The sequence below is a fragment of the Serinus canaria genome, chromosome 5 (genome assembly GCF_022539315.1).
Source record: "Serinus canaria isolate serCan28SL12 chromosome 5, serCan2020, whole genome shotgun sequence".
Taxonomy (NCBI): Eukaryota; Metazoa; Chordata; class Aves; order Passeriformes; family Fringillidae; genus Serinus; species Serinus canaria.
The window spans coordinates 22,999,744-23,009,873 of record NC_066319.1 but is presented as its reverse complement, the minus strand read 5'-3'; the positions used below and the strand labels follow the sequence as shown (position 1 = coordinate 23,009,873).

The 10,130-nt window shown below is 45.0% G+C and overlaps 1 protein-coding gene across 1 annotated transcript; it reads left to right on the top strand.

The window, feature by feature from the left end:
• Positions 1-19: 19 nt before the first annotated feature.
• On the top strand, positions 20-9,173 carry FAM180B (family with sequence similarity 180 member B). The gene is made up of 3 exons (XM_009102128.4): positions 20-4,954; positions 6,732-6,799; positions 7,381-9,173. Exons 1-3 carry the CDS (start codon positions 4,762-4,764, stop codon positions 7,822-7,824), a joined length of 705 nt encoding a protein of 234 aa, XP_009100376.2. The 5' UTR covers positions 20-4,761; the 3' UTR covers positions 7,825-9,173.
• Positions 9,174-10,130: the final 957 nt, after the last annotated feature.

The following is a 10,130-nucleotide window of genomic DNA, read 5'->3' as shown; positions in this document are numbered from 1 at the left end:
TTGAATTGTAAAACAGGGGATTTGTCTTTTTGGTTTGCAAATTGAACAGAGTGCAGGCATTGCCTGTGGCCTAGTGTTTCCTGAACACTAGTACTACCACCAGTTCCTGCAGGTAAGCAGGTAAAAATCAGAACCTGAGCACTCCCTAGAGACTGCATTGAAGCAGCTGTGGGGTTTGGGAAATGGGACAGCAGTTTCTTAGCTCCAGGATGACTGTTGGGAAGATGGTAATAATATGGCAGAAAGGCAAAGCCTGTAAATGCTACTAATACAGTTCCTATCAGGACAACACAAATGTATGTGGGTCCAGACCAAAACAATTATAGAAATCTATTGTTTCCGTGGGAATTAGGTCAGTGCCTTTTCTCCCAACAGAAAAAGCTGCAGGTAACTTCTGATGTGACAATCCTTCAGTCTGGCTTTTTCTTCACAATCAAGTAGTCTTTATTTTCTCCAGCATCTTCAAAGTACAGCCAAAAATATACCCCTCTCTTGCTTCATAGACAAGAGTCTTTTTTTGTCAGTATTCCAATTATTTTGAGCTCTATGATACAATAGCATTACCACTTTCTTTGCTCTTGTGGAAAATCTTTTTTTCCAAAAAAGCTGGAAAAATGCTGTAGTTCCAGTCCACCCACCACCTGTTAGAATGGGATTACATTACAGCAGTCATCAATTAATAATGTCCCTTGTCCTTGGTCCAGAAAATGCATAATGCTGTTCTGCACCAGAAAGCTGACAGATCTCATTAAGATCTGAAAACTTTTGTATAAGAGATTTTATGAAATCACAGTTTGTAGAGATTCCCTGAATTGATACTTAAGCTTTTAAATTGTAAAAGCACTAATTAAAATAGGGGTTTGGGGGAGATTAGGGTATGGGATGGAGGAAGGGATACAATAGTAAATTCAATTAAGAAAAAACCCTACTTGCTGTGACTAGAATGTGATCACTTTTCAAGAATAAAGACTGAACTGTATTCTAAGAATTGGGTTTCATATTTGTTTCTGTCCCAGCCTTGTAAGCATGGGCTGGTTAACTTTTTTAAAATTTATTTTTAAAATTTTGTTTCAGCTGCTGTGCCCAGCAGTGTTTGAGATGTGACTCAAGAGTGTTCTCTGGTTAAAATAAATAGAATTTGCCACTCACCTAAAGTTACAGCTCTACGTGGGAAGGAGAAGTGAACACAGATCAGCAGAAGTTTGGGGTTTTATACAATTCTTACCTCTCTTTTGGATCTGTCTTCAATTGAGCAGATTAAATAGGAAATGAACTTTAAGTTCTTCCTACAAGATGTTTCACAGTCGGTTGTTTTCTTTGCAGTGGCTGTCAAAGCATGCTCATGCCTATTTTGCAAGACATAATTTCCTGGTGCCACTTTTATCACCATGAAAATTCTTTATAAATCATATTTCCTCTCTGTGTTCTCCTTTATCTCAGGTTGCTTGAGACACCACACCAAGATTTATGGTCTATATATTATAAAAATATGTATTTCCCAGTACAATAAATCAGACTGATGGTAGCAGGAACATTAGGAAATTTGCCTTTTAAAATTAATGTTTGTGCAGAGGGAGAATTTGATCGACATCAAGAAATGTCAGACATGATGCCTGTCAAGTTAGACAATATGCAAGGTTTGCCCAAGAATGTGTGTACTGGAAAAATCACCAGCCCTGTGGGATCAGACATTGGCTCCAGCAGGTCTTCAATATGTGGAATAGTTGCAGTTGGACCTGAATCTCTTCTCATAAGTGAAGCCTGGGAGATCAGGAAGGCTGCAATTTACTCACCTAGGCCCATTATCCCAGGGGACAAGAGGTTGCACAGCCTCACAGAATATTTGTGCACTCTGCTTCCTCCACTACTCCTGAGATCCAGAGGCCACTTTGCTCATGGAGTCTGCTCACTCTGGGATCCTTGTGGCTGGTGGACACTTGCTTCGTGCTGGACAAGGCTGTGGTCAACCTGGCCAAGCACAAAGCTGTCTTCCAAATCCTCTGTCCCCACCAGTTGTGTACTGCCAGCTTCTGCAGGGTTTGTTCACCTGGGTTGGATTCCCCAACTGCTGGAGGATGTGGGATGAGATGCAAGTCAGATGTAGCTGACTTATAGATACACCATACAGAAGAGAGATTTTCTGGTGTGAAGGGACAGATAGACTTTAGACGATGACTCACAGTCACCACGTTGAGCTTCTCCAGCTGAGTAGGTTTTGCTGGTATTTTCCAGAACTCTGGCATTTCTCCCTACAGCCAAGCAAGCAGACTGTCCTCCGTGAGTATGTGGCTACTGACAGTGTCAGGGTGTCCACCTACCTCATGTGCAGTAGGTATAGTGGGATGGGGCCCTCCCTGTCACTTTTACACAGCTCATTACTCCTTCAAGCAGCAGATGCTGCTCACAAACTGAAACCAAAGGACAAGGAAAGCGTTCTTGTAAGGACTGGCAGCACCATAGCTGGAAAATACCAGTATTACAGAGATTCTGTCTGGTTACAGTCAGTGCTTCACTCCTGCTTCCCTCAAGGTTTTCTTACTTTTTCCACTCCAGTAACTCAAACACATTTTCTGTGAGCCACATAGGTCCTTCTTCCTTCCCTTCTTTCTTCAATCTTCTTCCTTCCCTGAGCATCTGCCAGACAGCCCTAGGCTGGGGAGCAATCTCCCCAAGTTCTGGGTGAGAGGATGGAAAGAAAGGGATTTCTTCAGTTCCATAAGCAGATTTTCCTTTTTGTGAACGTGCTATCTCCCTGAAGTCCTACTTCAGAGAAACTTCCCTCCTAAAGAGGCTCTTCTGGCACCACACCTTGTGCCCCAGTCAGCATCCAACCAGTTCCTGCAGTTTTTGACCCCTCTTCTTTTGTTCTCATTTCTCATGTTCCTGCTTCAGGAGGTCATGGTGAAAAAGAAGAAGCCAGTAAACCAGTCAAGTTGTCCCTGCATAAACCTGGCTTGTAACTTTTTGAAACTGCTCCAACAACAGACGGTAATGGCCAGGGGAGTGCAGAGTGCCAGGGCTGTGCTCAGCTGTGAGTACCTGGCAAGGACAAAATCCTTCAGGAGGAGCAGGTGTGCTGCCTAACACTGCAGTTGTACATGCAGGGACTTAGTGCAGCTGTCAGAAACTCAGCCTTGTTTCTGTGCAGGTATTGCTGCTGTACAGACAGCTAAGGAATATGTTTATCACTCCAAAATTGCATTTCTTTGTGGGATAGTGAGGTAATTCTACAAAATTCCCCTAGCTCAAGGCAGTATCCACACTGATGCTTGTCCCTCATCTGCCACTGTGTCAGTCGCCTGAAAACAGCCCCCAAACCTCTCTTCTCCCTCCCACAACATGGCTGTCCTCCTCCATGCACTTCAGCTGCAAGCTGTTCCTAGGGAATTCTCCTGTTGACAAAATCATGTACAGCTCCCACAGATGTTGGCCAAAATCCTGTTGGGCAATCCTCTTCATGTCATGTGCTGCAAGTTAAAGGGAGGCTGTATCATGGCCCGCGAAACACAGGGGTTTTTCCATAGTGGCTTCTAGACAAAGTCATGTGCACCCTGTGGCCTAAAAGGGACTCTGGACTCTGACACAAAGCAGAAGGCACATCAATCTCACTGCACAGATGGGCTGTAAGTGTCTGCCTCTTGGGTAGCTTGTGATTCAGCTTAATAAAAGAAGAAAAGAATGCAAGTGAAGAGTAAGCAGCGGAAAATAATGAAAAATGAAAGCAGCGCAGTGTGACCTGAAGATACCTAAGCCTGTAACAGAAAACACAGGTCTTGCTTTGAATCCAAACTGAGAAGAAGAGTGGATCTGGAAATTGTGGGCCTCTCTGTGACTCTTCCATAATGTGCAGGAGGTAGTACCAACCAGGACATCATCCTAGCTCTTAGTACACTATCTGATGACAGTATGTCCTGACTGATGTCCTGTAACTTGCTGAGCAAGAAATGCATTTTAGCTTTACCTTCTCTCTTTTCTAGGCAGAGTTCTTTCTCCCTTTAACCTGAGAGAGATGGTATTAGTCCTCATTTATACATATTATTGCATATTTGCATAACCCTGGCTTTACATTCTGTGCCATACAGAGTAGAAATACAGAACAGTATCCCCAGTGGGGACTTGGCACTAATAAATATGTTAAGATGTATAGAGAACAGATATCTGCTGTAAAGTGAATCAGATGAAGTTTTGTCTATGTAATTTAGAACATCTGAGGCAGACCGCGTTCACTGTAATCCAGAAGTCCATTCACAGGAGAGGACAATGGGGTGCTAAAGCCTGAGCCACTTTGATTCTTGGTGGTTGTTAGGTCACTGTACTGAGTTCTCCCTCGGGGGAGTTGGATACAGAACTGAACAGTGACATTTCTTCTGCCTGTTTGTATGTTTTGGCTGCTACTGCCCTTCCATGAATCTGCAGTCTGCTAGCTTTATCTGTTTGTGACATTCCAGGATTGTTTTCAGATTTTTGAACCCAGGAAAAATGAAAACTGAAATGTGACAGAGGTACTGTGTAGAGATGGAAGGGACTAGGGGGTCCTCACTTTTTAAGAGGCAAACATATGTAGTGGAATTTCTTGCAACTAACAGCTTCCTATAATCATTGCAGTGGAAAGTCCATCTTTGAAAAGGAAGCTTAAACAATTCTGCCAAAAACATCACAACAAAGTTTTCCAAGTTTCCAAAATATGATGGAAAATATCCTTTGGGGTCAACAAGCTGAACTGCAAGCCCTTCCCAGGGCTGTGACCAGAAACACAGAAAGATGGGTCCATTCCAAGAGAGCTTGCTGGGATCTGAAGCAGCACGGGAAGACGCCCCAGGCGAGCTGCTGTGGCTGGGGGAGCGGCACTGTCGCGGAGAGGGTGGCAGCTGCTCCGGCAGCGCTGCCATGGCCCGAGCACAGCTCAGCTCCTGGCTGCTCCTGTGTGTGTTTGCTGCATCCCAGAGGCTGACAGGTAGGGAGCACATCTGTTAGCGACACGGCTCCTTGGCTTGGCAAACCTTTGCGCAATGCCGTTTGTGTGATGCTTTGCTGCTCCTTCAAATGTGGCCCGAGGCAGCTGCAGCTGCACTGGCACGGGATAGAGCTGGAGTCCAGCTGGTGGGGGCACTGGTACCTACTTGCAGGTTGAAGATCTGCTGCTGTGTTTGTGGCAAGGGGAGGATTTTCTTGGATTTCCACTGAAAAAATAATCTCCTGCAATACTGTTTGTGGGTTTTTAATATGCTTTTTGGAAAACAAAACCCCGCCCAACCCTCGTGAGTGATAAAATAAGTAAAGATTTTCCCTTCCCCAGAGGATACTTATGTTATTATTTCAATACATTATTTGTTATGCTTTGTTCAATTTTTCTCTACTCAAAAATATTTATGAGACTGCTACTAATAATGGCAGTTTGGCACCTATTCAACAAATGCACTGACTTTGCAGCCAGTCAGACATCTCTCAGGAGAGGGATCTGTGTGCCTGGTTACTAGAGACAGTACCACCAAAGAAATTTTCAGATAGTATAATGCTTTCATCTGAGCTAAAAGCCTTGCTGGTACATCTGTGGAGGAGTAGGAAAAAGAAGCTACATCCCTGCTCACATTCCAAAGCCACAGCTGGCTTGGATCACAGAGCCCGCAGCTGTGCAGAGAAACAAACCTCTGCAGCCTGTGCGCTGGCAGTGCACTTCTCCAGGCAGTTCGTGCATCTCCCTGAAAAGGTCTAATCAAAAATGGAGATTTGGAAGTGTCTTTTGGTAGCAGTCATAATACCTGTATAGTACTAAATAATTTTTCTACTTTTCATATGCACCTGTTGACTTTAACTCTGGAGTATTCAATGTAAATCCTTTTTTTTTTTAAATAAAAAAAATAAAAGAGAGCTTACTATTTTATATGAGCTTTTTCCATTTCATGTTTCTTAACCTGAAGGGTGAGTCTGTAAGAAGTAGAAGAGGGTCTTGGCTACTTCATGGCACTGATAACACAGAGGAGGGAGGGATGCAGCCTCTCTCTCACAGTCCTGGACCAAGACTGCTTGTGTCTCCTTTTTCATACACATAAAAAAAAGAAATAAAATAAATGCAGACAGTCAAAGCACTGTAAGTATTAGGAAATGAAAATCGAATGATTCTCAGGATTAATGTTACTCTCATATTCAAAAACTGCCATTCCTCTGGCCTCATATCCATTTTCCCCAGATTACATGATGTCATGCATCCCAGCAAGTAATTAGCGGGACATCAAATGAGCCATAATAGATCTGACAAGGTTTCTTTTATCCTCACACTCTTCCAGCAGCAGAAGCTTAGGGAAGAAGTAGAAAACCAGGATAAGCATCAGTTTATGTTTCTAGGAGCAGCTTGAGGAGCCTGCCAGCACACTCCTTTCATTGGGCAGCATTACTTTCTCCAGCAAAAACTGCTACCCAGCCAAACCCATCAGCTCAAACCCCATCCATTCTCCTTGCTTCCTTGCTGCCTGTCAAAGCAGTGCCTTTGCTGCTGTATGCTGTAGCTCTGCTGGCAGCACTAAGGGCCATGATATCCAAAACCTCGCCTCAACCACTGCTGCCTCTCTTAAAAAGCTTGTTTTGCTTATCAAAATCCCGTGGTCAGCATCTGTATGTAATGTTTGGCAAGCTAGTGGTAGCTCAGGAATGTTGAAGACGTTATTGACAATCAAATGGCAAAAACTATAAACAGGAAGGTCTTGTGCTACCAAGCTCTGTCTGATGTCTTGCAGATGAACACCCTCCCAGCGGCACCAGCAGAGCCCGTCGCGGCCCAGAGGACGCTGGCATCATGTTAGAGGTCTCCTGAGCACTGGGGGCCCTGGGCCGAGGCACTGTTAGTGCCCATGCTCCCACCTGCCTGCACGTAAAAACTCACCCGTTCTGTTTGCTCTCATCCCTGACGGATTTCAGGAGCCCCTGGAGAACGTCTAGGCGATGCCTACAGGCATTTGCATTCCCTCCTACTGCAGGGCGCAGCCCACGGCGGCTGTGCCCCACGGCCCGGCCCCTCACGGGCTGCCCGCGCTGGCACAAGGGACCGTGCCCACCGGGTTTGGTGACGGCCCCGCAAGCGGCCAAGCCCCCGACCCAGGCGGCCGTAGCGGGGGCTGCTGCAGGCGGGACTGCGGGGGGACAGCAGGGCGGGAGGCAAGAGCTGCACAGGTCCCACGGGGAAACGAGGCGTGGGGCTGCTCAGAAACGGGGCGTGGGGCTGGCGGAGGGGCACATGGAGCGGTACTAGGCCGGCCGTGAGGGAGCGGCCGCCTCTGGGCCCGCCCGAGGTTTCTTGGCAGCGCTACGGAGAGCTTTGCTTGCAGCGCTCGGTCAGTGATGGAGTTGTGCTGGGCTTTCCGTGACAGCGCTGCTCCTCTCTTCCAGATGCTCTGGGGAAGGCTGGATATTCAGGCCAACGGGACGATCCGGCTGCGGGATGAAGAGCTGGCCTCCCTACGCCCGGCACGGCGCTTCCTGCAGATTTTAGAGGAGGAAGTTCCCAAAACACCGGCAGAGATTGAGCAGCATCTGAGATATTATTCACTGACGGACACTCCCTTGCCTCCGACAGAGTTTGACCGTCTCCTTTTCACCAGTGTTTACAGTGCCTATCAGGTTCGCTCTGTGCAGGGTCTGGATAAAACCCCCTGGGTTGGCTTTTTCTCTCAGCTGGTTGATGAAATCTTTCGTGACCTGTGCAAGGGGCTCTGCCCTGCAAATACCACTCTCCTCCAGGCTTCCTGGCCTTGGAAGGAGAAGCCTTCACATTTAGCATCCCTGAAACATTTCTATCGCTCTAACCTGGCCAGGACCAAGAGAGAAACCTAATGAGGGAACCCCACTGTAGGACAGGGCACACCTGGCTTCAGCTGCCTCCTTGGTTATTTTCAATTCTTTCCACAGTGTCCAGGACTTGAATAAATATGCCACACCTTTTTATCCAGCTTTCTACACTGTGCTGGTAACCCTATCAGGATTTATGCACAAGCTTTTATTTTTAAAGGAAAAAAGGATGAAACTGTAAAGAGCATTTCTCCTTTTTCTGACTTTTTGCTAAGTGGGCTGTGCTGAAGGGGAAAGTGCTATGTAGATGTCTTATCTATCTTGATCACTGATGCTTAGGAGAGATGGCATGGAAGTATTTTTCCAGGATATTATGCTGGTGTCACAGCTGACTTAATTTCAGATAATTCCATTCACTCTCCTTGTATTTTCCCAGTGGTTTCAGACAAATACAAGATCTTCTCTCCAGTAGCAGCTAAGCAGGTTTTGTTGTGTTTCATGATATAGGTCACATATTTAATTTCATTTTTGTCCTCATGTAGCATCATATTTCATGTGTCAACAGCAATTTCCCATCTCAAGTATTCATTTTTCTTTAAAAAGCAACCTGAAATTGTATGTATTCCATGAAGCTTTCTAGTATTTGCATATCATATTTACACATACACACAACTTTGTTTCAGTTATCATTTTGGAATATACTTCCTAAAATCTCATTTAAATTCTGAAGGATCCTGACCTAGTTATTTCTTCAGCAGATTTTGCCTCTCTTCTGTAAAGTTTTTTTTGTGCAGCCATTGCATTTTACAAGCCAAACATAATAAATACATATTCTCTATCTTCAAAATCAGAAATAGAATTATTTTCAGAAAGACATCATTAACATTTGTCTGTCTTAAACACTGCAGTGTGGAATTAAATAAATGTAATTATCTCCTCAGGAGGGTTTTGATTTTGGTTCTTGTTTCTCTCAGATTTCCTGCTACCACTATAGGTACATCAATTTTGAACATTCATTGCACGTGCTTAGATGATGGGATCTGTAATTCCCTTTCTATCAATATAATTTTCCATGTTCAACAAAAGAGGCATGTGTGACCTTCAAAGTGGGAGGTGCAGCTTCTGACCTAGTTAATCTTTTTCCAAGCCATTGTAGCCCAACAGATGGAGAGGAGAAATGGTAAGGCAGGAACAAGAAGCCTGGAAGCAAGATGTTGCAGACAATGGTTTTAGAGGTCAGCTTAGGATTATGACAGAAGGACATAGATTTAAAGCAGGTTTTTTGTTGCTGGATTTTTGTTTTGTGTGTTTGTTTAATTTTGGTTTGTGCTTTGGGGTCCTTTTTGTTTGTTTCTTTGTTTGTTTTTCACCCCAAAGAATACAGGAATTAAAATTAGAATTGAATTTGAAGTAAAATATCTTGTCTCACCTAATGTTCTATTATTCTTAAACTGTTTTTATACATACCTCCAATCTTTACCCTTCTCCCTTTTGCCGAATATGCCCCCAGTCTTTAATGTCTAGGATATATATGGAGTGACAGAGGCAGTGAATGGATGCATTCAAGCCAGTTTTGAGCAGAGTATCATCACAAAGGTGAGCTGAGATGGCACAAGTGCATGGAAATACTGTCTTGCTGGAGAATGCACAGCCTGAGCCATGCGAATATATGGAAAAAGGCTGAGTGGGTTGGCTTGTGACTCAGATGCCAACACACTGCTTTGAACTCAGGATTTTTTTGTTAGGAGCAGTTTTAGAGCATTGCTGCCTGTTGAACGGATTATAAAGTACACTGAAGTGATGTCACGAAGCTTTGTACATGCTTAAGATGATGCACTTTTGCAGTTTATGCATTTTTGGGATACAAACCCAAGGGTTTAGCTCAGCTAAAACAACACCAGTGGTGCTGTGATGAAGCCTCCTGTGCTCCCACTACCTCCTCAGCAGATCCCGCCGGGAGCGCGCCCCTCTGTCGGACTGTAGGAACACAGCAGCGTCCTCTACAGCCACAGCAGCCTCTCCGCAGGGAAAACTCTCGCTGGAACTCGACACGTACGAAACCACTGGGACATGGATGCTGAAAACATCACCCGCGGCTCCTCTGACCCTGCCTGCAGGAGGCTACCAGTGCAGCACGGGGTGGGCTAGCAGCACCCTGGTGTTCAAGGGCTCATTTCTGGGGAAGGTAACGCCCCTGCGATCAGCAGTGCCACTGCTGGTGTGGTACTACTCACACTTGCTGTCATGAGCCTGCTCCTGATCCAAAGCTTTAGAGATTTAAAAACATTTCTTATTCTTCTTACTTACTTTGCTTCTGGGCTTTCAGAGCATGTTCCATTCACAGATTTGAG

What these genes read in the sequence shown, in the direction of transcription:
- FAM180B (XM_009102128.4), top strand. Translation starts at nt 4,762, where the DNA reads ATGGGTCCATTCCAAGAGAGCTTGCTGGGATCTGAAGCAGCACGGGAA. An exon ending in TGCATCCCAGAGGCTGACAG is followed by an intron (nt 4,955 to 6,731) that starts GTAGGGAGCACA and finishes GATGTCTTGCAG; the next exon opens with ATGAACACCCTCCCAGCGGC. An exon ending in ACGCTGGCATCATGTTAGAG is followed by an intron (nt 6,800 to 7,380) that starts GTCTCCTGAGCA and finishes CCTCTCTTCCAG; the next exon opens with ATGCTCTGGGGAAGGCTGGA.